Source organism: Anabas testudineus, chromosome 12, assembly GCF_900324465.2.
Source record: "Anabas testudineus chromosome 12, fAnaTes1.2, whole genome shotgun sequence".
Classification (NCBI taxonomy): domain Eukaryota; kingdom Metazoa; phylum Chordata; class Actinopteri; order Anabantiformes; family Anabantidae; genus Anabas; species Anabas testudineus.
In genome coordinates this window covers 5,850,041-5,877,516 of record NC_046621.1, presented here as the reverse complement: position 1 = coordinate 5,877,516, position 27,476 = coordinate 5,850,041, and the positions used below count along the sequence as shown (strand labels likewise).

The 27,476-nt window shown below is 41.1% G+C and overlaps 3 protein-coding genes across 7 annotated transcripts; 1 reads left to right on the top strand and 2 right to left on the bottom strand.

Annotated features, from left to right (window-relative positions):
• Positions 1-3,700: 3,700 nt before the first annotated feature.
• On the bottom strand, positions 3,701-5,784 carry rpl28 (ribosomal protein L28). The gene is made up of 5 exons (XM_026353826.1): positions 5,754-5,784; positions 5,156-5,243; positions 4,602-4,725; positions 3,969-4,087; positions 3,701-3,842 (listed from the first exon to the last, which is right to left on the bottom strand). Exons 2-5 carry the CDS (start codon positions 5,234-5,236, stop codon positions 3,753-3,755), a joined length of 414 nt encoding a protein of 137 aa, XP_026209611.1. The 5' UTR covers positions 5,237-5,243; positions 5,754-5,784; the 3' UTR covers positions 3,701-3,752.
• Positions 5,785-6,044: 260 nt separating this feature from the next.
• Positions 6,045-9,301, top strand: LOC113158230. Its single transcript, XM_026353980.1, has 6 exons — positions 6,045-6,477; positions 6,598-6,709; positions 6,934-7,052; positions 7,384-7,483; positions 7,609-7,730; positions 7,903-9,301. Exons 1-6 carry the CDS (start codon positions 6,387-6,389, stop codon positions 8,004-8,006), a joined length of 648 nt encoding a protein of 215 aa, XP_026209765.1. The 5' UTR covers positions 6,045-6,386; the 3' UTR covers positions 8,007-9,301.
• sec16a (SEC16 homolog A, endoplasmic reticulum export factor) lies at positions 8,953-25,808 on the bottom strand. Of its 5 annotated transcripts, XM_026353978.1 has the most exons (32): positions 25,700-25,795; positions 21,921-24,166; positions 20,799-21,320; positions 20,504-20,655; positions 19,893-19,981; positions 19,631-19,754; positions 19,230-19,419; positions 18,684-18,867; positions 18,229-18,371; positions 18,013-18,074; positions 17,049-17,187; positions 16,709-16,951; positions 16,520-16,617; positions 16,333-16,414; positions 16,100-16,217; positions 15,879-15,990; positions 15,625-15,730; positions 15,308-15,448; positions 15,070-15,183; positions 14,551-14,752; positions 13,708-14,168; positions 13,558-13,605; positions 13,227-13,391; positions 13,065-13,142; positions 12,878-12,934; positions 12,630-12,750; positions 12,375-12,512; positions 12,150-12,235; positions 11,877-11,948; positions 11,434-11,493; positions 10,517-10,585; positions 8,953-10,415 (listed from the first exon to the last, which is right to left on the bottom strand). In XM_026353978.1, the coding sequence occupies exons 2-32, from the start codon at positions 24,090-24,092 to the stop codon at positions 10,341-10,343; spliced, it is 6,423 nt and encodes a 2,140-aa protein (XP_026209763.1). In that variant the 5' UTR covers positions 24,093-24,166; positions 25,700-25,795; the 3' UTR covers positions 8,953-10,340. The 5 variants fall into 5 exon arrangements, with proteins under 5 accessions (XP_026209763.1, XP_026209761.1, XP_026209760.1 ...); XM_026353976.1 differs by having other exon boundaries at positions 20,799-24,166; positions 25,740-25,808; XM_026353975.1 differs by having other exon boundaries at positions 20,799-24,166.
• Positions 25,809-27,476: the final 1,668 nt, after the last annotated feature.

Sequence of the window (27,476 nt, the reverse complement as noted above, 5' to 3'; positions counted from 1 at the left end):
GTAGTGTGTAGCTCCTCAGTGGAGGCCAGGCTGACTTAGCCTACAGACAGTTTATCAGCAGGAGGGTGAGGCAGGGTAACGTCAGCAGCAGCAGGGTTGTTTTTTCGTGAAGGGCAGCAGCTGAACCATGCAGGTCATGTCCACAAAAAGCATGTTCCAACAGGAGATGAGTTTCTGCACTGATGCCTGTCAGGGAAGGAGAAATACTTCCACGTTATCTCACGCAGATCTTTCTAAATCTTTGTTATCCAAAATGCAGCTGGCATGGTGGTGCTAGAAAGCTCTTCTGTGTCAGAGTTGATTAACAAACTATTTCATTATCCCTCTGGTGCTTACATGACCCATAAAGCCTAACTGCAGCCTACATGGCCATGAAATCAATACCAACTAATGGTATGGCCTCTGCCACAACTTGCCCACTCGATGCAATCTGCTGGAAACTTTTCACAACTGCTGTCAGACCTCTCGCTGGGTGCAACAAAACGTTTCAAGACAAAGCAGCAATACATACCGTGCTGTGACCATTCCTCCCACAGATGCTGAACATCCTCAGTATGATGCTCGCGGTGTTCATGATGATCTGGGTCTGTATTAAACACACAGAGTAGCTATGTCAGGATATAACTACAGTGTGTGCAGTTAGGATAAGTGCATGGAAAGTAAATAATGTAAATAATGTATGAATGATTCAAACAGTGGTCCGAAGGCTGCTGTTTATAAAGACAGTAGTTAAAGGATTAAGAGAAAAGAGACAGGATAGAAACAGGAAATGAACAGGAAGCCACGAAAATAAAAAGAAAGAGCAGACAGATGTGTTGACCTCAGGGGCCAGAACATTTAAAACACAAATCATAAAAATCACATGGGTTTTCTCCTGTAAAGTGTCACAAATAGCATGTTATGCATTCTGTGCCTTAAGTATAAATTATATATACATATTATTTTTCAATATGCTTCAAATGATATTCCTCACATACACAAACAGCATGTGTTAAAAAAACAGACATTGTGTGCCACCAAATACAGAGGACCGGGGATCTGCATGATTTACACACACAAGACAAAAACATCCAATTGAACCTCATTCACTTATTTAATTTGCTACTTACGTATGTGATATATACAGTGACAAGAAAAAGAACCTTTAGGAATGTCATGGTTTTCTGCATTAGTTGATCTTCATATAAGTCAAAAGTAAATAACAAATATAATGTGCCTGAAATAGTAACACAAATCTTTCATGTCCTTATTGAGAACAACCATAAAAAACCCATAGTAATAGTAGAAAAAGTATGTGAACCATGGAATTACTGTTCTGCAGCAATAACCTCAACCAAATGATCAGATGAGATGAGATCAAATTTATTTATATAGTCCAACAATTAGGAAATTGCAGCGTTAGCAGTGTTGTAGAGTCTGACTACAGCGTGGTATCTCTTTCTTACACAGCGAAGGTGGATCAGGCTGGAGCTGCTCTCCAGGGCACCACTCAACTTCTATAGAGTTTCAGAGAGACTTACAGACATTCTCACATTATCCTGAAGAATTTTTTGATACACTTGGTAATTCATCTTCCGCTCAATCACTGCAAGCTGGCCAGGCCCTGATGCAGTAAAGCAGGCCCAAATCATGATGTTTCCTCCATTATACTTTATAGTTGGGATAATGTTTTAATGCAGTGCCCTATTTACGCCAGATGTAGTGCTTTGGGTTCTTTCCAGATAGTTCAATCTTAGTTTCATGAGTCCACAAAACATTTTGCTGCTGTGTAGTGTCAATGTGCTCTTTGGCAAACGTCAGGTGTGTTCATTTTAGTAAGCAGCAGCTTCCTTCGTGGTGTCCTGCCATAGACACCCTGCTAGTTCACTGTTTCACCTACTGTAGACACATGAACACAGATGTTAGTCAGTTCCAATAATGCCTTTAAATCTTGGACATCACTTTGTTACCCGTTCCAGCTTTATTTAAATCATGAATTCTTGTAAGAAGACCATTTCAAACTCAAAAAGTTTGAATGGTTTTGTCAGTCAAAGTAGCTCTAGTCCACACCTACAAACACATTTTCTTAATATATGCTCCAATTGAGGTAATTATTCCAGGGTTCCTGGGTTCACATAGTTTTTCCACTAGCACTATGAGGTTTTCATGGTTGTTCTCAATAAAGACATAAAAGACCAGAATTGTATTATATTTTTTGGCTCATTATATTTGTTAATACTCTTGACTTAGATAAAGATCAGATCACATTTTATGACAAATTAATGCAGAAAAACATGAAATTCCAAAAGGTTGACATACTTTTTCTTGCCACTGTAAATGGAAAAGAGTACCATTTGAGTGAAGCCAGAGCATCCGTTTAAGATCCCTGAGTGCCTGAGTGAGGTTCTCCAGCTGGTCATGAAGATGGATGTTCTCCTCTATCAGTTCATGAATCGTATCCTGTAGTTCAAAACTCCCACTTTGCAGGACCAGCACAGTCAGCGGCATAAAGAACAGCACTGGCCTTAGTCCTGTCATAGCGACCGCAGCCTCGATCACATCTTCACAAAAACCACACCGTCCCTCTTTTTAGATTTAGCTGAATCCCAGGTGAAAGCAATGTGTTCCACTGCTGAAATGACTCATGGAGGACACTTTATCGCTTAAATTCAAGGGGAGGTGACAATGGTTCCTTTGGTTTTCCAAAGCCATGGGTGGAAAGCTGCCAGTGGGCTGCTTTAAAATCTATCCAATGTTTTCACATCAGTGGACACAGTGACAACAGCAAATGGCCTCAAAATGCTCCGATATGATCTGCTTCAAAAGAAAATGATATGCTGTAAACTGAAGCTGTGCAGTCTCCAACTCTTCGTTTAAGTTTGTCAAGAGTTTGTATAAAATACAGCCAAATAAAATGTTAATACAATGGTAAGAAATATCCACACTGCAGGCCAAAAAAAAAAAAAAAAAAAAAAAAAAATCAATGCAGCACAGCGATCCTGGTATTTAATTAGCTGCAGCTTGTTCTGTCACATGCAGTACAACATGACCACTGGGACATCAGAGCAATGAGGGTAAATGGACACACTGAAACCTTTCTGTTAAGCTATGTGTAACTAAGCCATAGGAGCTTTGACAAGTCCATCACTGTAATTAAAGTCATTCAATAATGGCATATTTTCAACTTCACTGTTGTTAGGCGGCCTCCATTGGTCAGTCTACTCCTGAGGTCTTTTAGCAAAGGGCACAACACAAAGTAGGTTGTTAAAACTAAGTGCCCACTTACTGACCCATTTCTTGCAGCAACAGCAAAACCATTTACAGCTTGTGCAAAAGCAACTTAACACAATTACCAGTGACAGTTAACATACAACTAAAACTAATTTACCAATATAAACTGCTGCATTTAGCATCTGGGCAAATGTCTTCTTATGCTGTATATCTGAGCTGTGAGTTAAACATGTTCTGCATCCTGCCAGTTTTGATCCATCACTGACCAGATTGGGACTGATCCTACAGCAGTGTTTTGCTTATCTACACCTTCCTGTACTGTCATCTGCCTGACAACAATTCATACTTATGATCCATTATTATACAAATAAGTACAGTCTCATAAGATTAGCTTTTATTTGTCCCTCAGTGGGGACATTTGCAATGGGAGATCCCGGCATATAACAGAAATACTGAATTGATAATGTTAAATTTAAGACTCAGAACAATGTTGTGTTTTTTTCCAAACAAAAAGCTTTTATTTATTTATCTTGTGTATTAGTTTATGCTGTCTTGGCAGCCCTGGTGCGCTTCTTTTTGACCACAACAGGCTTCTGGCTCTTCAGAATGGCACTGGCACGACGCAGGGCAGCCTGGGAGAAACAAATTAAACTCAAATTACATTCCTGAAAGCTTTGAAACACAATCTCCAATTATAGAAAAATATTACCCATCATACAACCTAGATACTTTTGCCATTTATTTGGAATAAAGCTCACCATGCGCAGGTCCTTCCTGTACTTGTTCTTGCGAATGATGTGCCTCACGCTGTTGAGGGTGGCGCGGGAGTTCTTGTTGATTGTGATCTTCTCGTAAGAGTTGGCAGGTTTATGCTGACCTGTACAACAAGACAAGACATGAAATAGACATTCCAAGATATAAATATATTCCAGTAATGGCTGTAATGAACCAAAACCAAATAATGCCAGTCAACAAAAACTCTTGAATATGTGTAAACCTGCTCTATGAACTGCCGTGTTGACGTGCACCGAAACTCACCATGCATGATTCACGTTGGCAAATTAGTTAAAAGAAAAACCTAACAAACAAATTTGAATTCATGCTTGTGACCACAAGCTGTCAATTTAATTGACTCTATGCATTTTAGAGCATGAACCATCTCTACTCTAAGTCACTCAGAAGAAGTGAAAAGGCTGTTTGTGAATTATATCACTGGTGTATATGTATGTAAATTCAAAACAATTTGAGTCAGATTATCAAGTAAAGCTGACAGGTTGGAAAATGTATATTTTTATTGCAATTATTAAATGACATCTTATCAACTGGTCACTTAATAAATCTTATTTTAATGAAAAGAAATGCCTGACAATGGAATAAAACAAAGTATTTACCTGCACGCTTCTTCAGCACAACAACAACACCTTTGCCATCAGCTGCTGGCTGCACACCTACAGTTTTCTTGTGCACCAAACCATTGAAGCGGAAGGAGTTCCTGGACTTCAGGTTGTTGGGCTCCTGTCACATAAATAGAAAAAAATCAATAAACCAGCTTGAGCTTGTCACAGCTGACAACTTAAAAAAAATGACAATGTATTTATTCATTATAAATATCAGTCCTGTCTTATACTGATAGCTATGCTGTGTTCCAAGACAGTATACAATCAGTATTCTATACTGTCATAAAACATCTATTACATTTGGCTATTGAGCTTAGAGTTGGTGATCAACAGAAGATGAATCTTCAAATAATGTTTTACAGCCGTTTTCATTAATTTCTGCCCTAATTTTAGTGGAGAATCATACAGCAAATGTAGTAATTTCCAACTCTGGCACTGTTGCTTTCCTGTTGAACGACCCCACATTTACTTATAATTATCATACATGTATTATGGACACTGGTCCATGTGGTGATCAGGTCAGAGACAGGTGGGATCATTTTACTCACAGTGCTGTAGGTCTGTCCGTTCCTCTTGATGAGGAAGCTGGAGCAGTTCCTGATGACCATCCACTGCAAATGGGACGACATGATGAACCTGGAGAAAACAAGAGCATGTGTCACTGAAATAGCTTATTAGCAAATGATGCTGTAGGTACTTATATTTGTTACGTTTAACATTTTTTGGAGGCTCTTTTAACCTTGCTTTAAGAGGATTTGATTAGTTTCACAATATTTCTGATTAGCCGCTAGTGCCTGGGAATTAAATGGCAGTTATAAGCCAACGTTATACAAAATACAGTGCTTTTTTTTTATGTCTGTACACATTTTTATATGATACAATAAGCTTCTGTCACACTGAAGTTTGGTTTGCTAACATTAGCTCAGCGCTCAGGACTGACTGAGCAGGACGAGGCCTAACCAGGCAGACACGTTCACCAATAATTTCTTCACATATCTCCCTTGTAGGAGAGCATTTGCACCCAAATGAGATGTACAACAATACACAGAACAAAATTATAATTCCTGATGACCCTAAATAAAGGAAGAGATATAAAACAAGTCTACTTTAGTAACCGGCTGTTAGCAGCCGAAGCGACCACGTTACCTTTTAGCGGAGGAAAAGGACCGGAGAGAGCGGAAACCGCTTTACGGAACCTCTGTCTGAGATCATTGCGCACGCACCTCAACATCGTCATCAACAGTTACGGTATAAACCAAATCAGTCACATATGTAAAGCGTGTTCATGCAATACTTAATCTAACCATATTAATAATTATTACGTATTTTGATGGTTTATCAAATTATGAGTGTCATTTTATGGAGTACTAGTTTTCCGCAGACTTAGCGGAGGAACACAATCTCATCGCCCGAGTGTGAGCATGACGTCATCACTGTGCGCCTCGTGTTTACAGACACCCCTCGAGAAGATTTGAAGCCAAATACCAGCTATTTCAACCTTAAACGCAGCAGCGCTGCTTTATATAACAGCAAGAGTGCATGTAGAGGACACGTATAGAGTAACCTGGACGATGGTAGTACGGGTGTAGTGATAATCTGCGCGTTTAGACGCAAATTACGTGTATTTTGCGTGTATATTCACTGAGTCACTGAATTCCGAGGGATGTGAAGCGAAAAGTTGTCCGAGAGTAAAAGCCCTCTGGAAAACGGCTCTCTTCCAAGTTACAATGTGATGTAACATGACAGGTGCAAGCAGTGGCTTAATGTGAGAAGAAAAACATGGATGATGAAGAAGACGTTGAGACAATTGGCGAGCATCTGTACAGTCGTATTTATCCTAAACACAAAGACACTGCTGGAAAACTCACAGGTGAGGTTACCTGTGTGGCCGTATTACGATTGTTTTTGTTAAAATCACCTAGATATGTGTAGTAGAAACTCAGAAAATACCACAGAATATCAAAGTTTCCAACCCTGCCTCTATGCACAGGTATGTTGCTGGAGCTGCCAGGTCCTGTCCTGAGTCAGATGCTGCAGGACGAGGCCATGCTGAGTGCAGCTGTGGAGAAAGCCCTCAGAGCCCTGCAGTCACAGGAGCCCAGGTACAGCAATGAGTAATGAGGAGCAGGGGGAATATGTGAGTTCTCAAAGGTCTTCATTTGTGAGCCAGACATAGACGAGTGAGGTAGTCTTTATAGATGCAGAGTGCCATTGATGTTATTCTTTTAAATAGAAGAAAAGCGTAGCAACATATGTGCAAATATGTATGAAAAATAGTATTTATTTGACTGTTGAAAATCCTCTTTTCGCCCTGTATTATGTGCAGCAAGATTACATGTAAGGATGCAGATGTAGACGATGTGTCTGTGTCATCTGACTCTCTTGGAGAACAGCTGTTTGAGCTGGTGGATGTTTACAACACTGGACACTCACAAAAAATCACAGGTGAGCAATCAGTAATCAACAAACACATAATGTCATACAGGAAAAAGTCTCACAGAGAAGCAGCTCAGAAGAGTTTAGTGAAATCTTTAGTCTGGAGACTTCAGAACACAGAAACCTCAACATGTCCAGTGGTTTGCTTAATGGCCAAAAATAAATTAAACTGCCATCAGCCACAATTAGCAGTGGCATTAGCACTTAGCGTCACATGCCTCAGTGAAAGCTTGCACAAGTGCTGGCTGTGGCTGTATACTCTTAGACTTATGTAAATTATATGCAAATTAATTTATCATATGTATAATGCACAAAAATATAATTATCTCTTCTTGTGCAGGGATGCTTCTGGAGCAGCACAAAGAGGCAGTTTTAAATCTTCTTTCAGATCCAAAACTGCTGGAGGAGCAGGTGAACCTTGCCGTAAAGACACTAAAAGAGTACGTAAATTATTACTGTTCGCAAAACATACTCAAATATACATTATAGAAGATTATATTAGAACCAGTGTTAATGAGTGTTTAACCAACTATTTATAATAATGTTTCTCTTGCTTTCTCTTTAGGCAGCATGTGGAAGATACAGATGTCAGTGATTCGTCAGATGCTGATGACACAGAAAGGCTGGGAGAGAAGCTCTTTTCACTGGTGGAGGAGATGGATTCACTTCATGCAAATGATATTACAGGTAAACTAATACTTTGCCTTCCCTGTAAATCTAATGGATCCCCCTGGATGCAGTACCTTTGAAACTTTATGATTTTTCTTACTGTATAGGTTCTGGAAGGAGTGAATGCTCTAAATGTAACTCAGTGCTACTGATTATATTCCTGCATCTATCTATCTATCTGTCTGTGCAGGTATGTTACTGGAGATGGACCCAGCTGATCTCCAACAGCTACTCAGTGACCACACAATGCTGAAGGTTGCTGTTCAGAAAGCACAATCAGCACTGCATGCGTGAACTCTTCTGCACTTGAACAGAAGCGACAAAGTTTAACTTACAAACACAACTCAAATAATTATTCTGAAAGATTAGAGACTTGGATGAACTCAGATGATGTAATGCTGACAAATCTGTGGTAATTGTGGTAATATAAGTTACCTATTACACAACCAGCTGTCTTTGTTTTATATTGATCATTTAGTGAATTAAGGAGAGTGTACACTTGAGTGTTCCTTTTGTAAATACGTTGAGAAGCCTCTTTTTCACTTTGAATAAAAATAGCTGCTAAATGACTAAATGTAGATGTAAATGAAACTGATGTAGCCCCTTTCTAATATGAGTGTTCACTTTGCTAATACATGGTTATTTATGTGTTTTACAATATTTATCAGTATTGTTCCACTTGAGAGCTGAACAATGGCTGTGAGAGATGATTCATTGTAACACTGTGTCTCTAGTGTTTTGTATTTGTACTTTGTTTTCATCATATTGTATTCAAAATATTGTAATTGTAACTTGGTAAGATGACTTGACTCACAGAAAACAGCAGATTATACTGTATATCAGCTGAAGATAATTCATGGTGAACATGTCACTTATTATACTTGGTAGTCAACAGTATGCCTAAGCATAGATTCAGAGCTACTAATGTGGTTGTACCTCAGCCTTGGTCAGACTATACTTGATTGTATACCTATACCATACCTGCCAACAGGAGATAATGACATTTACAATTTTTTCATGTTTTTTTTCCTCATGCAGTGGAAGTAAGAACAAAAAAGTTTGTCTAAAACTACTGTTTCCAAAAAGGTGCAGCATGATTGGTTCTCATCTAACAAGCAGACTTTTCTCAGTTACAGATTCTTGTCAAAGGAAATGGAACAAATTCCTTATACTACATGTTAATGATAGTTTTATTTCAAAACAATAAAAATCTGTAATGAATCAAACCAGTAGACATGCCTTTCAAAGTGCTACAGAGCGCAAAAATATTTTTATTACCATTTCATTTTTAATTTTTGTATTTAGGAGTTTATGTCAAGAATTTTACACGAGCAATCCTAAACCTTTTAAAATCATAAGATCCTATCTACAAAAATCATTGATTCTGAAACAGTTGGGATGACAAATGACTAAATCTGAAAAAAATGATGAAAAAATCTTAATGAAGTATTTAAAGTACAATTAGCTCTATTTTCACAATTTAGATAAAGATTTATTTGTCTGCTGAAGCGGCCAATACAAATGATCAGGATATGAATCTCTGGTGAATCATAAATGCATTTTTCAAAGCTAATCAGAAAAAAAAAAAAGAAAATTAGTACTCACACACACACACACACTTATGTCTACAGCTTATAAATACAATCAATCTGATATACAAATTTTTGGATAGATTTGTTTTTAGCAACATTTTAAATGCAGTTTTAATCCTGATTCCTGCTGTTGTGAAGACAACTCCGCGTGTTGTCAAATGTTGCAAAGGGTTAGGGTTAAACTGGAGCCTAACTTAGAGCCTTAGACCCTGACAAGTCTTTAAAGTGAAGAGCAGCTGAGGGGCAGGGGTACATTTAAATAAATATGTGAAATGAGCAGAATCATAACACTGCAGAGTTCTTAGGTTGTGAATTATGAGTCTAATCCCCGCATCATCCAGCATCCTTCCTTTACTGGAGGGCAACTGAAAAGAAAACAACATACTTGCAGACAACACACTACTGACAATTCATTCTTACATGAAAAGCTATCTCCAGTTGACAAAAGACTACTGAACAGCTGCAAACGCACATATCCAAGAGCAGTATAACAACATGAAGCGTAAAAGGTGCCACTTTCTTTCTATCATCACACATACAATCAATAAAACGTGGACATTTTGGACGTCATACACCAATGGAAACCTAAAACAGGACCTGGGCCGATAATGCTGTCAACAGAGTTGCATTTGGGGGGGGAAGTCTGACAGTTTACAGGAGCAACATACGTATCGTACATCAATTCTGCCTACATGAACATACAGGTTGTGTATGAATGCAGCTACGGATAGGCTTTTATGTGTGTAAAAATGCACTATATCTGCGTCTGTTTTCTATTTTGTATGCAGGAATAAGCCCTTCAAGGAGACACCATGCCTGCTGAAAATACACAAGCAACAATTACTGAACTGAAGAAAAAGATGACAGAGTGGTTAAGCTGTTTGACATGATGACTGACATGATGGAAAGCGTGATTATGCTCTTCAAAAAGAGGAGTCCTTAAGACAGAGAGCAGTATGTCCATGTGCTTCATTTACTTCCAGGGTATCACTCTATCCAACAAGTCTGTTTACACAATCTCTCTGTAAGACGACGTTTACTTCATGACTGGGTACTGGCGCTGTCCACCTAAACGACCAGAGCGGAGTCCACCTCCTGATGGTGCACTTGTCTAAAGAAGGGGATACAAAAAAAAGAAACAATGAAATTATAAATAAAAAAAAACAAGAGAAAAACAGGGTCTCTTAAATTTCCTGTTTATTAAATTCTCACCTGTGCAAACTGTGCAGGATTATAAAAGGTGACACCTCCTGTGGATGCAGCTCCCTGGGGAGGATGACTCTGCAAAGAATAAACAGGGTTACAACAACTGTGTGCCTTTTGTGCCCACTACTTCTACAGGCAGGGACAGACAGGAACATGCACTCCCAATGCAGCACAATATTTTGACAACATTATAAAACCGAAGCCAAGGAAAAGTGGAGATGTAATGGCAAAGACAGGTTGGATCCACAGTGAGGCAGCATTACAAACCACTGTGTCACTTATTTTAGTAAACATGCAAGCGTTATGATGGGTTAAGCAATGTGCTCCAATGGCAACAAAGCAAGAGAGTTTTCCTGCAACCGTCTCCAACACAAACTAAAGCAGATGGTTCACCTGTAGAAATATGACTACAGACATGCTAGCAGCTCTGTGAGGCTGTACCATTAGGATACATTGTCTTGCACTTACACATCTGCACCAAAGTTGGATCTGTAGTAATAGTGTTAAAATATTTCACAGTTTTGGGCCTGGTCTGGTGGCACTACAGCGATATTTAGGGGACCACCAAAGTCCACTTGGTTTATCATCTTTGCACCATGCACCAGTCAGTCAGTCCAATCATTGTGGAGATATTTCAGTCTGGACTAAAGTGACTGACAACCAACCTCTCCATTTCCATTCACAGACTCACATGGCTAAAAATAAGAGACTTCACTGTAATCACTACAACTCCCACTGGATTGAATTTATTTACCATTTGTTTGGCTTATGTTAAGTGACAGACAGTAAATTTGTAATGCTGGAGACAGTAGACAGGGAAGCTTCTGGTGCAAATGGTGAAGTGTACTGGTAATGATGCGGTGAGCTGGGTGGGTGAGCAGGCAGGGATGAGAGAGGACCATTAGCGGCCCAGCTAAAAGTACCTGGTTTAAATGCTGACTCACTTCACGTGATAAAGAACTCATTGAGCTAGAACGTGAGAGCTAAAGACAGCAGGAAGGAAATAAAGAGTAGAAAACACACACACGACAAACCCATATTAATAATCTCCCATGCACTGAATTAGATGATTCACTATCCACCAGTTCAGAATGAAAAGAATTGTTAGGGAATTAAACATTATGAAAAAAAAAATGACTGCAAATGAAGTGATTTTTTTTTTTTTTACATTTTATCTAGGCTGTGCATTTCACATGACTGTGATTAAAAATATTTAGGTTGACATGCATGCATTCTCATGTTCTTTCATACACTCTTACAATATTTTACATTTGTTTCGTGCAAACTGCACGCACTGGCTGTTAGGTTTCAAGCATCATGTTTCAGTGGTGACACTACAGTATTATGGTAGCTATAGTAGTAGTACCTCTCCGGACTGTGATCCATCAGGCACAGGTGGACCCTCTGGTGCAGGTGGTAACAATGTTGGGTTGAACATCTGAAAAGATTAAAGTTCAAAAATAGAGAATTTGTACTTTATCCGACTGGCTAAACCCCCCAAATGGCCCATGACCTTTAGGCACTATAGTTTATGAGGATGATTAAAATGAGGTAAAATGGTTTATAATGATATATTTTTGAATTCAACATTAGAGGAACATTGTGAATCACAAGCTTTACCAATAAATATTAAAACTACCTGTGGAGCAGAGCTGGTGTTTTCTGGTGAATTCTGCTCCTGATGTCCTCCTTCACTGGCTTCCAGAGGTTGCTGATTGTCAGGAGCTACACCAGGAAAGAGAATCATATTTTATTACTTCTTAAAATCAAACTAAATCCATCTTCAACCGTTAGGGGTCTGTTGCTTGAGACTGTACTGTTACACACATAAACTAAGATGGACACAATTTTGTGTGACACACACCTGAACTAGGCACAAACAGGTTTGCAGGCATGGGCATAGGTGCCAGAGGAGCAAAGATGTCCACCGGGGCAGGAGCTAATCCACCTGGTTTAGCAGCTCTACTGGGGTTCAGAACATCCACATACCTACTTTTAGTACCTGAAAGGAAAGAAACACACATTCACAAGTGTATCCATTACTTTTTTCCAAATGCATCATTCAACTAGACAAGGCTAAAACATGGTGTGTGTGAAGTCGAAAGCCATCTCATCTTACCGGCCTTCCTGGAGAACATATTGACAGGAGGACCACTGCTCATTGGTGGAGCAGACCCTCCGGGGACAGGCATTGGAGCCATCTTGGGGAAGCCAGATGGAGGTGGTGGAGGGGGCTTACTCTGATGAATTATAAAAAACAAAACAAAAACATCCACACATCAGAACTGGTTAATCTGTAAAGCTTTAGGTTTCAGTGGTTCGGTTTAGACAGCAAAGTCAGTATTTTGTCTAAAAACCATTACAGACCTCCTCTTCAGGCTCATTCAAGTCCACCCATCTCTGCTTCTTTTCATCCCATACAATCTGACAATAAAGAAAATTGCACCATTATCAGCTGTGGTGACAGATACTAACATAACTTGTGCAATCACATGAAGAGAAACTCAGTATAGATACAGATAAACTCCAAAATAAGAGAACAGCTGTAACTTACAGATTTGTTTTTGTCATCTGGCAAGTGAGCCTCATTCTTCCCCTTCCTATAGAGCCAGTTCAGCCAGCCGCCACCACTCTACACGTGTAAGAATGGAAAGATTGCACTAACCACTGTTGGAGCAGAGATGAACAATCTGAATGCTTAAATCGGTATACAAACCTTTTTGGGCGAGTCTTTCTTGGCCTTCTTGGCCTCTTCTTTGCGGGGCTGCTCAGGAATCGAAGGTGGAGGTGGAGAAGCCTGCTTGATGGCTGAGTTGCTGCGCTCTCTTCCACCAGAGTGAGTGGAAGACTCTGACGTGGTACGAGATCGCCGTCCTGGAACCTGTGTATTTTTATATTTATATTATATTTTTTCCAAAAAAAAAAAAAAAAGCTGTATTTCGACAGCTAAATTTCTTTTTAGCTGAACATCAGACACATTATTCTAATTCTCTTCTCTGTGTGATATAAAGACATTCTGTGACATTTTACACAACATGCAGACACACCATGTGCACTGAAGATTGCGAAGTAGTCCTTGATCTTCTCCCAGAACCCTACAGTTTAAAAAACAGATGGTGTAGTAAACGTTTTCATGTAAATGAATTGTGATTTTTCTGAAAGAAAGGATTTTCAGATTTTGACAGACAGACACTGACCATGTAAGCCATTTGGTCATAGAAGTCCATCTGAGGTGTGAGGGAGCCTCTGGTCGGGGAGGATGGTATTTGTTGAGCAGTCTGCATCTCTGGTGGGGCCTGGAACGGCTGGTTTGCAAGTGGCACATGCCCAGGAGAAGGGGGCATGTGTTGAGGCATATGTTGTGGCGGGTGGTTCATCTGCACAGGTGAATGTGGCACCTGAGGGGGCATATGTGGCGACATTTGACCTATTTGAGAAGGTGGGGCACACTGCTGCTGATTTGCTCCTGGATACATGTCTGAGTTCTCTGGTTGAGGCTGGAAGGGTGGAGGGGCAAATCCAGGATCCTGTGGAGGGTAGCCTGAGACAGGGAACTGGCTTGGTGCTCCACTGGGAGGTACTGGGTAGAACGGGGGCACGTTAGTGGGTGATAAAGGCTGAGATTGGGCCATCCCATCTCGAAGAATGGAGGTGGGGGCTGAAAGAAAATAGAAGAGGTGAGATCTAATGCATTTTAAATTGGCTATCTTATGATTTAGCATATTTTTAACAAAACATTTGCTGATGTAAAGACGGGTGTTGATACTAAACAACGCCAAATACTCTAAACAGGAGCTGAACGCATGTAGAAGCATGCTCCCATGCTTGTCAGTCATAGAGGTGGCCTTCATGATTGCACAAGGTACATAGTTGTTTCCATTAGCTCTGGTTAGCAGTTTTTCCAACTTCTCTGGTCAGGATTAGTTGTAGTTTCACACACGTCTATATGTTTTTGAAAATTGTCCAATTGTCCAAAACTGTCCAAAACTATTTTAGCAGAGCACCAGAAGAAAAATATGAATGCAAGCTTAAACACACACCTGGAGGCATCAGCTGTATTCCTTGTGGTGGAGGCCCAGGCAGTAATGAACTCATTAGTGGGTTGTTAGAGGTGGGGCCATCTGCCTTAACCGGCATATTGTAAGGTTCAGGTGGACTGGGCTCATCTAATTCAGAGCTGGGGGTGCTGCAGTCAAATTGTGTAGGAGTTGTTCTGTCTGCATTATATGTAATCACCCCCGTCTAAAAAAAATAAAAACATTAAACATCATTATTCAATAGATGAGTAAGATTACATTCTACTTAATGTTCTAAAAGTTTAAAGTTTAACATTACAATGATATTTTTAGAGTTTTTTAGGAATTTTAATTAAACCCAAGCAAAGATAATGTTTACAGCAATTTTTCACTGACACCCTTTCAAATATAAAGACTAAATATCTACAATTATATTCCTAATAGTACATTGGAAACTCTTATTCTCTAAATAGCACTACTAAAATGAATTGGTTAATTTTGAATTTAGAACATACAACTACAAATACATGTCCCCTTCCTTACCCTAATTTGTCCATCTAGCTGTCTGAGATGAATCAGCCATTCAGGTTCATTGAACAACTCTTGCTCAGGCTTCTCTTTCAGTTGCGGATCAAAAAACCGCAGCTTTTCAGATATCTGCCAAAAAACAGTAAACAATTAAATCTTTTAAAATTACAAATATCTGTACATAGACTGTATGCAATAATTAGTGAATAGAGCAAGTACAGAGGTAAAGACAAGATGCAGAGTAAGTGCTTACCTGTATGATTTGGTTAATGAAAACAGGAGAGTAGTAGGAAGGCTGCACGAGGACAGTCCTGGAGATAACTTCACAGTAGTGGAAGGCCTGAGCACACAGGCCTGCTTCAGCCAAACGGCATGCATAGATCAACTTGAACACCTAATGACACAAAATAAAGTGCAGAGAACAGCGTCATTCCTCAATGGTAGATATAATCGTAATCAAAGAGGTACAGAAACCATAGGCCAATTCAGTATAATCAGGATAATTATTGAAAACAAAATATCCTTTTGTTGTTTTACTAATTATTAAGTAAATACAAAAGAAAATCCTACTTGGAAATTGGGCAGCGAGCAGGGCTGGGAACCCAGAGATTGAGCATACTCATAGGCCTCAGTCCTCTGAATAGCTTCGTTGGTTGCAAATTGATAAAAGGGCAAACTAAAGTGCAGAGACAAAAAAAAAACCACACACACACACACACACACACACACGTTAAATGTGAAGCATAATTTTGAAGCATAACTAAAGGTACATTAGTATGAAAAGACCAATTTCAATAGTACACAGGTGTTCATCTGTCTCTAACCTGTGGTTAGATCCAATCAGAACCATCTTAGTGCTCTTCTTTGTAAAAACTCCCAGACCAACTTGAGCCATCAAGTAGCAGAAGTGGGCAGCATCAATTAGTCCCTTTGAAGCTGCCACAACACAAAATAAGTGGAGAAAGAATGTGAGGTATAGTTGTGGTGAGACTGCAAATGCTGCTCAATTCAGTGCTGTGAGTTACTGTCTTTTGCAGCAACCTACCAAGAGTGTCGCCCATGGTGGTGATTGTGCGTGTATCCAGATCCAAGGTGTGTGTTAGGTTAGATAGCACCATGGCCAAGTGAGGGCGCCAGTCGCCCCACTTCTCCTCACCACAGCACTACAAGAAAACAAAAGGTATCTCACTGAAGTGATTGACTCATGCAGGACCGCATACCTGTAAAAACTGCCTATGTCACCTCTTCAGAATTAAAGCCAGAAAACTAAATACTTACAGTGGCTGATGCTGGCATCCTCCCTGACATCAGCTGGTACACTGTCTGCAGAGGGTCATTGATGGGCAAACTGTTGGCAAACCTAAACAACAAAGAGAGTAAGTGTTAAACCTGTAAATTTATAAATTAAGAATACACTTTTAACTAAGTTTATGAGTTATAACTTTCTATAGTTCTGGTACTTTACCTTGTCATGACACGTGCATGTGTCCTGTTGTCCATCTTACTGGCCAAAAGCAGGGCGTGGCCCCAGAGACCTCCCTTCATAGCTGCTTCTAGAGCATCCTATTGCACACACAAAGTGGAAGCCACTTTAGATTTCACAAGACACTAACTCATTTGAACAAAGTATCAAAGGTAAAGTGCTTTTTCTTGCCTTCTTGCGACCAAACAGCAACAGCTCTCTAAAACGCTCTGTTTCCTTGCCAACATTCTCAGGGACAGTCATGAAGGTGTCAGACAGTAGGGAGAGAGGTCCAGCTCCCGGCTCCTCCTCAGCTCGTGCCAGTGGTTCATTGTTAAAATCGATCAAGTTGGCTTCATTCGGACTCTTACCCGGTAGCCAAACAGAGCGATGTTCCTTCAGCAAGAGGTCAGCGATGTCTGTACCAACCACAGTCTTAAGAAACAGAGTGTGATGATGATGACAAAGTTGGTCTGCACAATCATACAAAATCAGATTCATGCATTGAGTTTTAGGTCTGGCACAGTCTTACCCCATTCTGTCTACAGAGCAGCATGATAAAGTCCCACAGCAGACGGGCAGAGTCCCTGTCCAAGAGGTTGTTGTCACGAGAACATTCCAGGGCTTTATTCTGGGAGAACTTTATCACGTCCACCTTGTGGGTCTCCTCCCTGATAGACACAATGCAAAACGTGGGATTTGGTAGCAGAGACTACTCCAACCAGGCTTTAGTTTTTTCATTGACTGCGTGACAAAATATACACTTCCCGTCCAGAGCTGCATTAATTTTTCACCAATATTTTGAATTGATAATGGAAGAGTTGGATCGCTGCTCAAAGTTTTCTCCAGCACATCACAAGATTCTCAATGGGTTTAAGGTCTGGACTCTGTGGGGGCCAATTTATGTGTAAAAATCATGTCTAATGCTCCCTGAACCACTCTTTTACAATTTGAGCCAGATGACTCCTAGCACTGTCATCTTAAAGACCATATAGTCCCATATTATCCCAGGAGAACTCTTTCGGTTCCTAAAGTTTTCAAATGTAAAATGGGGGACAGATCCTTCAGCTGTCAAGCTCCTCTCCTGTGGAAACAGCTCCCAGTTCAGGTTCGGGAGGCAGATACCCTCTCTACATATAAGACTAGGCTTAAAACTTTCCTTTATAGCTAGAGATGGCTCAAGTGACTCTGGACCATCTCTTAGTTATGCTGCTATAGGTTAGTCTGCTGGAGGATCTCTACTGATCTCTCTCCCGTAGTTGTGCTTCCTCCTCTGTACTTCTCTACAAGTATTCTGGGCCTTGGAGCTGTATTTCTCCAGAGTGCAGTTACTGGCCCTACAACCCTGCCCAGTGAGATGACTTTTGTTGTGATTTGGTGCTATACAAATAAAACTGAATTGAATAATAAAAACACATAATGCTGAGCACCTCGGCCCTTGAAGTTGGTGCCTTCAAGCTATTTGTGATGGATTAAAAAGTGCAGAATATACTCACTTAACAAGAGGTCCAGGGAAGGCTCGTAGTTCTGCTTGATCCCGAGTATCCTGCAGCATGGTCTGCGAATACAAATATGATCTGAACACTTGGTACAGCAATATTTTTACAGCCCTGAACTAGTAACATTTAATAGATTAGGAGAAACTAATTTTATAGTTTTTTTTTAATTGTGCAGACAAATGTTACAAATTACACTAAGGTGATGAACTTTACCTCCATGTTGTAAATATCAACAAGTGCAGGCTGTCCAGCTGAAGGCAAATTGGGAAGCACTTGGACCAGATGACCACCAGGTCCAAAGCGGGCACAGCGGTGGGGGATGGTGAACTTCTCTGGAGTTACAGGACGAGGAGGAGCTAAAAGGAAAAATAAGAGACTATAAGTTTTTAACTAAAATGTAATAGGGATTCGTTCTAATGTTTTGGCCGTCTTATTTATGTGGCCAACCTCCAGTATGACCCACTATGACCTCAATAATAAAAAATAAATAAAATTCAATGTACAACAAACAAAATCCTTTGTCCGTAGAACATTAAATCACCCCCCCCCTCTTCAGAAAGAGCAACAAAGGAAGGATCTCACTTCCAGGACAGACAAACATGTAACAGATGTTATGTGTACAAAAAGGAGCATGCAAAGGGTCTTAAAACTCGGAACTGTCTACTTACGTTGCTCCGGGGCAACCCAGGTGCTGTTTGCAGTATACTCAGAGGGATAGAGGTACTGGCTGTAGTTCTGGGAAGCATCAGCTGGGTTAGGGTACTGAGCATAAGAATAGTCCACAGCCAAAGTGGATGATGTGGTGTCATAGACTGCTGACACCAGGTCAGGCTGGCTCCTGTACACTTGGCTCTGCAGTAGGGGGAACACAGAGGAGAACTCGAATAATTATAGACAAAACAGAACAGGAAGACAAAACAAACATACTGCAAGCTGCAAGAATTTTTGAAGATCAACATCAACTAGTTAATAAACTTTGAAAAATTCACTATAAATAAATGTTAACTAATAAATTTTTCAGTATTAAGTGTGAGTGAAACAGGGCAAGGGTTTATGTATTTGTTAATTTACATCTGTACTGTGTTAATGGGGAAATAAAAGACAAGAAGCCTGAAACCAATAGTGCAGCATTCTTAGAGTAAAATATGTTCATGTGTTGCTCAGCCTTGGAGGCCCTGCAATTATGCATTGTGCATAAAAGCAAAACCTCTTACCTGTTGTGAACGTGAGCTGAAGCTGCTTCGTCTGCTGTGGTGGCTGTGAGAGCTGTGCACACTATGTGCCGACTGCTCGCTGTGGACGCTGCGTCGATCAAACTCATCACCTTCGTTGCGCTGGTATTCATCATCAAAACTGGGATCATAACCAGGGTAGTAACGCCACTGGTCATCATAGCCCTCTCTCCTGTGAGTGTAAAGAGTTTGTAAATCAAGTATCACTCTATTTGTCTGCTGCATTGCTTCATTAAGTCATTATAAATCATAAATATAAAACACAGCAGAGGTAAACATCTTTATCAAAACAAAAAATATGTAACATAACATAACATAACTTTTTTTTAAAAATTAAAAAAAATTTAAATTTTTTTTTTTCCCCCACACACTTCTATTCATACCTGGCAGGATACGTGTGTTGATTATAGTAGTTGTCTCTGCCTCTGTAACTGTCGTCGTAATTAGCCCAATAAGCTTGATCATAGTATCCTCTGTATCGGGGGTCATAGTGTCCATAGTTGTATCCCTTCTCATAGACGATATGGAGAGAAAGAGAGAAAGACACACACACAACAATTGTTTAGTTTTGTGACCAAAGAAGCAGAAAAGGCTTCAGGTTCAAAAAAGTGAAACGTTCACAGCCTTCAGCCGTCTGTATCATACCTCTATAATCATAGTTCTTGGAGTAATCTGCATAATACTCGTTATAGGCACTTCGGTTTGTTCTGTGGTAATCGTCAGGATAGCCTTGTCTATGGGAGAAAGCAAATAAAAAGTGACATTTATATGTCAGATATAACAACCACTGAAACATAACTGAATGATGACCTTACTGAGGAAGTCACTGAAGCAAAACGTGACCAAAATCTCTTAGGGGGATATATAAAAAAAAAAAATTATAAAAAAAACACACTTAGCAACCGTAAGCTGAATCATTCTGCACAAAACGTGCTTTACAAAAACAACAGATGGTAAGACATAACAAGTAATGTCAGTAATTAAGTGGCAAAAGACATGGTGCCAACTGAAGCCGTTCAGAGACTGTAACAACTAAATTGTACAGGCCATGTTGCCAAGTTCTGGCTCAAACAGTGCAGAAGGTTTCACTTTTTGCTGTTGTCTGTTTAACATTATCACAAAATGCCAGAAAATATCTACATATATTCTTTTGTTAATATCGCACAGTCCTATCCATGACAGAATTTGATACATTGTGTGACTTGCAGTATAACCCATGTAAATAGTGGTATAATACAAATAAAAAGTTCACTGACCTGGATGAAGGCCTGTCAGAGTACTGACTCGACCTGGAGCTGGGCCGTTCTGGCTGAGGTTCTCTGTACTGGTAGTTTGAATCACGATAAGCAGGGGCCTGACCATCATATCTGCCATACCAAGGATCTGCTCTACTCCTGTATGCACCATCCTGAGAGATCAATAGAATAAATGTGTTCAAATAATGTTATGGTATTCTCATATAGCATTTTCAAAGAAGTACAGCTGTACAAAAAGTAACGTATTAATACATTCATAAGCTAGCATAGTAAAATAAGAAGTCTGTCCACATACTTGATAATATTGTTGAACTCTAGGATCCACAAAAGGAGGTGGGTACTGCCCAGGAGGATAAGGTGCTCTGCTATCTGGGTATTCTCCATAGTTACCATAATAGCCACTATACATCTGTCCTGGAGGAGGGGGCCCATAGCCTTGCTGGCCACCCACAGAAGAGGGAGGTCGGGGTGGCTCTGCAGGATTTGGCTGGGAAGCCCCAGGAGGCAATGGTCCTCCAGGTCCTGCAGGGTATGAGGCAGCAGGAGGAGGTGCACTTCCTGTAGCAGGCCCCTGTGCTGGAGTTGGATACTGTCCACGGGAGGGTTGTGTACCACTCACTGGTACAGGAGGAGCATCACCTTGTCCCTGCAGTGAGCGCTGTGAATCTGATGACTTAGGGGGTTCAGTTGGTGTTGGCTGGGTGTTTGCAGCTGTTTGGGAGGGTGCCGAGAGTACCTGCGGTGTAGATGAAGAGGCTGGGGTCTGGACAGGGGCATTCCCTTCCATTCTTTGCCCCTGCTGAGCATCTTTGGTCACCTGTAGGTAAAATCCATTACTAGACTGTGGGGGCTCATGTAGAGATGAAGGGTGGCCAGATGCTGGGTTCTGGGTTTGTGATTGGTGCATAGAAAAATCAAGAAGTTCATAATTTGAAGGTTGATTATGATTAGAAACAGTAGCAGTCACAAGAGAAGCAGGTGGAATAACTTGAGGAGCTGAATGGCTGTCTCCACCCAATGACTGGCCCCTTGAAAGAGGAGGGTGAACTGGCCGAGTCTGCAGGGGAGCTGTCATTTCTGATTTTGATGCGTCTGTGTTGTCTCGGGTCAGATTGAGCGGACCCTGGTTAGAAACTGAAGAACTGAAGTTTAAAGGCGCAGGGGCAAACAGTGGATTCAGATTAGAGGTTACTGAATGTGGCTGGGAGGTATTAGCACCCTGACCCTGTGATCCCTGAGGTGGGGTAGTTTCCAAAAGGCTAACCTGACTGACTGCTTGAGGAGGAGCACCCGGGGGAATAACACTGCAATTTGACACAGGTGGGGCAATTAAGACAGGTTGGTGAAGCGATTCAGACACCAGAAGAGACGCATATCCCAGGCTGCCTTGAGAGTCAGTTTGTTCAGCCTCACTCACCTTTGGTGGATTCTCTAAATTTTCTGAGTGCTGTTGTGCAGTTGGTTGGACTCTCTGGGGTGGCTGGAGGTCCAGTGGGCCATCTTCTGGAGGTTGTATGACATCAGCACTCGGCTCTCGTAAAGGAGCGAGAACTGTTGGAGCAGCAGGGGCTAAAAGAATGTTGGTACCCAAGCTAGCAGGATCGTTCTGAGCCCATAGCGTAGTAGCAGGGCTCTCACAGGGCTGATTAGCTCCATAAGATCGGGACGAAGGCCGAGAGTGAGAATGAACCACGGGGTGTGTCAGATGAGGTACACCAACCCCTGCACCAGCAAGCAAGGGGTGCCCTGGGCCATAAATATTTTCCATATTATCTGGTGGCTGCTCCAAGTTGCCAGGTGTGGAATCTGTAGCCCCTTCTGCCACAATATTAGCCATATCAACTTCAGCAGGACGCACCCCAACCCCATGTGAGCGAACTGGTTCAAATGAGCTGTTAGCACTGGCCTGAAAGATACCAGTTGGTTTGGGAGGGCTAGGTGTGGGAGGCAACATCTGCTCCAAAGAGCTCTGTCGTGCACCCATAACTCCAGCTGGAAAAGAATCAATCTGCTCAAAGTAGCCTCCAGTGGCAGCAGGCGGGTTAGCATCATCAATCAGACGAGGGCTTTCCTGCTGAATAAACGTACCGACTACTCCCTGGTGCCGACGAGTGCCAGTTCCACTTCCATGGCTCATATTGCTATAGTTGGATGACACACTGGCAGATCTCATTGGTCTTGGAACAGAATCTGGAGTCTCCAGGTTAGGCCCAGTTTCAAATTGGTCTACTGCATGGTCTGCTGTAGCAGCTGGGCTACCATGGGTCTCACTAGGTAATACTTCCTGGTTTGGGACACACTCCAAATTCTCCACAAGGTCATATTGGGAGTCATGGGGCCTATGGGTATTTCCTTGTGATGCATGACTGCCATCTCGAACAGAAGTTCCTTGATAATCCAAGGGAACATCTGCATGGCTACTATAGGCTTGTGTGTTGTTATGATGCTGAAAGGAGCCATGAATACCATTTACTGCCTTATTTCTCTCTCCAGCCAGCGTTTCTTCATTTTCCACATCGTCTTTGAAGAACATCGAGAGTGCACTAGACTCCTGAGAGTATGGAACTGGCTCAGGGGCAGTACTAGGCCCAGGTTCCATGTTGGAACGATGTTGTGATTCAGCAAAATCAGGCATGGGCTGAAGATGGCCCAGGCCAGCCCCCATTTGGTGGTAGCCTGAGTCCTGTGGAGGTTGGCTAAACAATGAGTCGTGGGGAGCAGAGCTCTGACTGAAGTAGCTCTCGGTTTGGAAGTGGGAATTATGCTGCTGTGATGCATTTGGGTTAGAAAACTGAGAACTCGAGGCCTTTATAGGGGTCTGGGGAGAAAGAGAAGCCGGCATCTGAGGATGTCCTGGTTGTGTTGGAGGTGTGGGGATGTTGTGGTGGGGTGATGGTGTATGAGAGGGATACATTTGAGGTTGTGGATGTATATTAAAAGGTTGTGGTGGAGGATCACTAGTAGGCTGGAAGTAGTTCTGAACTGATGGAGGGCGACTTCCGTGATCAGGGGCCCACTGGGAAGAGGAGGTGGTAGGAGGAACAGGCTGGAAGGATCCAGACTGAGGAGGTGGCTGGCCTTGAAATTCCTGGTTAAAAGGTGTCTGACTAGGTGCTAGGGCTGAGGCCACAGGTAGTGGTTCTAAGGCCATGGATGATGTTTGTTCTCTTGAACTAAAATAGCCTTGCTCAGTATGGGCAGATGTGTACCCCCCAGGGGATGCTGTACTGTGAGGGTTGAACAGAGTCACTCCTGACAGAGATGATGGTGGGGCACCAAGAGGAGCGGCTGGGACATCCATTGTGTGTGGTTGTGGAGGTAACCCTCCGCCAGGCTGAGAGTACATGCTGTTAAGTGGGGCTTGCATGGGTGGAGGGTTACTGTTTGGTATTGTTGGTAGACCACCGGCAGCTACAGGAGGAGGAGCTCTAACAAAAGCGAAGGGGTCTGTCATGGGCTGGGTAGCAGGTGGAACTGTGGCAGTAGCTGCTGTTGTATGCTTGTAAGGCCTGGTCCTGCGGAACATATTTGGCCCAGAAGGAGGTGGACCTGAGGCTCCTGGTGGTCCAGTCCGTGGAGGAGGCTGCATGGCTGCCGATCTAACAGGTCCGAAGACCAGGTCACTCTTGTAGATTTCACTGAAGATAGTGAAGTCAGGTTAGGCTGGGTAAAGAAAAAGGAAGGAGTGGTTAACAAAAGCTACACATGCTTCTCTGATGGACTTTACCACACCTATGTTTGTGTAATAATCTACAATCCTATGTAAATAAATGGTACAACGTGGCATTTTTCTATATGAGCTTTAAGATGTTATTAGAGATAAATACATACGAAAAGGTATAAAGGGCAGCTCACACAACTAACCAGATATACAACTTGTGCATCACACAATCTGAATCAAATAGTTTGTTAAAAAAATAAATGCAACCATACCAGCAGATGTAATTTTTTCTATATTAGTGTAGAAAAAAAAAGTAAAGGAACTTGTCACACACAAGAAAGAAAAATAACAGTTATATGACAATCCATTTGTTTTCTAAACCACGTTTGTAAAAATCATGTAAAAATCACATGTTTAAGTTGATATCACAAACACATTTGTAGCTGCTTATCAGAATTTACAATAATTAATTTAAATAAAAAATTATTAACTACTTATTAAACACAGGTAGGAACTTAATGCCAGAAGGTAATTGTGCCAGTACATCCTAGTGTCGGTATGCTTAGTATTATCGTGTTTATATTTTGTAAAGATGATCACTTCACTTTTCTTAACAGGAACTTGATGAAGGAACTGTTTAAGAAGAACGGTTAAAAAAAAAATCCACATGCTAATATTAACTTTTGTTGTTATTGGTGATGCTTTAATGAAGATTGCGTAATTACAAAACACATGATCGAAAGAGCGCTGACGATTATTCTAACTATCAGATATAGAAACTATGGATTTGTCAGTGGGAAGCTAAGTGGAGCTAACACTGAAATGTTAGTGTTAGGGATTTCAATAACAAGCTGAGCTAGTAGGTAAGTTGTCTTGGCCAGCTGAGCTGAGTCAACGTGATCCCGGATCTTTAAAGCACACCGGGTTATAAATTCACCAAGAGGAGCTGCAAGTCCGCCAGCTAACGTTAGCTTCGCCGAGGTACCAACTTAGCGACAGTCAACATCAACGGAAACAGACAAACTTAAACCTGTTTTAATATACGCCGTGGCATTTTGACCATTAATGGACATTCGTTAAAATCTCACCAGTGTCTAACGCCCCTTGGTCTAGCGCGACATTAAGTTAACGCCGGACATTAAGCCGAAGGTCCGGAGGGCTCGTCTCGCCAGCTAACGGTAAAGCTACATAGCTCTACATGCCCTCAACGCCATGTCTAGCAAAACACTGACATCTAAAGTCTCCAGGACTTCTGAAGACTTTCCGAAAACGAATGGTTTATCTGTTTCGTACATGTTCCACCCCGTTAGGGACACACTTCGAACCATTACAGGTTTCTGTCCACTCGTCGAGCCTTAACGTTACTTAACAGGTTCACTGCCTGCTCAGCTAACGTTAGCACTGGTGCTTAGTTAGCATTGCTGGCTAACTAGCCTGTGCTAACTACTGGGCTAACAGTTTCATGCCGGTTATAGACACTATAATAAAACATACAGAGTAAAACATTACAAACGATCGCATATAAGTGCTCTTACCCGATGTCGGAAATGTGTACAGATATAAATAAATTCTTACAAATGCTCAGGACAGTGAGTCTGACACACCGCCACCATATTCAATGAACACATCCTACTAGGCTACGTGTACAAGCAGCGTCACAGGCCAAACAACGATTGCGTCATCACAGGGCGGAGCTTGTTAAAGGTCCTGAGTGGACAGAAAGATTGAACCTGCAGGACACTGCAGACTTTTCACACTTTATTACATCTCACAGGCAAATATCGAAATATGTGCAGTAACAAATAGTGTTACTTCACATTAATTGTTAGCTAAATTTAAATGTCAGATAATCACAAGACTGTTATGGCATGTTTGAATGAGTATTCTGCACTATTTTCATGTCACAGGTTAAATGAGTTTGATCCCTTGAAGTGCAGGTACAGATGACACTCAGGTGAACCTCACTCTCATCAGAAGCTTGATCACGTAAACTGGCAGACAAATCGAGCATAACATTGCTCACTAAGTAGCTTTGTAAAAATGTCAAAAGGTTACAAAGCATGCACACTGATTCTATTAAAAGGAAACTTTGCTCACTGAGGCTGCAACCAAATTATTTGTTAATGTCATTTCACTGCATCTGGTAGCAGTCTAGATAAAACTAATGATTACGTCCCTGTTAAGCGACGGATTGATTATATTAAAAGCAAATATTTACACTCAGCTGTCGCCCCCAAGAGGCAGCTATCACTGTATAAATGATCTTTTGTAAGTGCAAGGCTCTTAAAAAAAGGCAACTGCTGAAATACCAAGTCACATTCTTGATCTAGCTGTTCTCTAGAAGTTAACATTTATAAGGTGCAAGGTTTGTCCACAGTTTTGCATTTGCAGAATTATTTACTCAGTTAGTCTCTATAAGTACTCTAATAATTTCTTTGGTTCAACTATACATTTTCTTTACTACAATTCAGAAATAAACTGCTGTATTTATTACTCCAGGGTAAAAAGGGGGGAGAAGTGAAGTGTACATGCAAATCCAATAGTACATGTTGCAAAGCAAACACTGTAAAAACAGGACATTTGAAAAATAAACCAAAAATGAGCCTATAATACAAGTTAGCAACAGAGTGCAGCCAATATGTATATGGGACTTGTCCACTAGGTGGCACTATGGTGCTACAGTGTCTACATACTGCACAGCCCTGTTAAAAGACTGAATAACAATCTCAGAGTTTGAATAGCTTTGATTTTTTACTATTTATTTTTATGCAATTTCAACATGTCACATTGTGACTAGACACGGGGTTTGTTAAGTATATAGCTCAGCAGTGTATTCAAACACTGGATAAATAAAGCGCTGCGAGCTAAGAAATACGAACCTGTTTTGACATTTAATGGACTGTGGAAATCAGATAGGAATAATGTGGTTGTGAAGAAAATTATCTCAGAAAAACAAATATGGTGGAGGTAGACTATAAATAAGATGTAATGTCTGCAAAAAGCAAAACAGAAAACTGGCAAAAGCCAAAAACAGAGATTTAGGAATATTTTAAATGTAAAAAATATGTCTTAAAGACAGAATTTACACTATTGCATTATTACTATAACAGAAATGAGAGAAATCACACAGTATCAGTGCAGAGTTCAAACATCAACAATCCAGAGTTCAATAGATGCACAACTATGTATTTTTCACACACCTTTCCTTTACTTTCGCTCAGACTTGTCAACCGAAACCAACCCTCCCACCAGACTGTGGCTGGAGACCATGGGCTACGGGGCAGGTTGGAACAGACCATCACATTTACACCT

Coding starts and splice junctions, on each gene's coding strand:
- rpl28 (XM_026353826.1), bottom strand. CDS start 5,236: ATGTCGTCCCATTTGCAGTGGATGGTCATCAGGAACTGCTCCAGCTTC. Junction 4,088..4,601: donor TGTGCTGAAGAAGCGTGCAG/GTAAATACTTTG, acceptor CTTGTTGTACAG/GTCAGCATAAACCTGCCAAC. Junction 3,843..3,968: donor ACAGGAAGGACCTGCGCATG/GTGAGCTTTATT, acceptor TGTTTCTCCCAG/GCTGCCCTGCGTCGTGCCAG.
- LOC113158230 (XM_026353980.1), top strand. CDS start 6,387: ATGGATGATGAAGAAGACGTTGAGACAATTGGCGAGCATCTGTACAGT. Junction 7,053..7,383: donor ACACTCACAAAAAATCACAG/GTGAGCAATCAG, acceptor CTTCTTGTGCAG/GGATGCTTCTGGAGCAGCAC. Junction 7,484..7,608: donor GCCGTAAAGACACTAAAAGA/GTACGTAAATTA, acceptor CTTTCTCTTTAG/GCAGCATGTGGAAGATACAG.
- sec16a (XM_026353976.1), bottom strand. CDS start 24,092: ATGCAGCCTCCTCCACGGACTGGACCACCAGGAGCCTCAGGTCCACCT. Junction 19,420..19,630: donor CAACACACGTATCCTGCCAG/GTATGAATAGAA, acceptor TTACACTCACAG/GAGAGAGGGCTATGATGACC. Junction 15,991..16,099: donor CACCATGGGCGACACTCTTG/GTAGGTTGCTGC, acceptor GTGTTGTGGCAG/CTTCAAAGGGACTAATTGAT.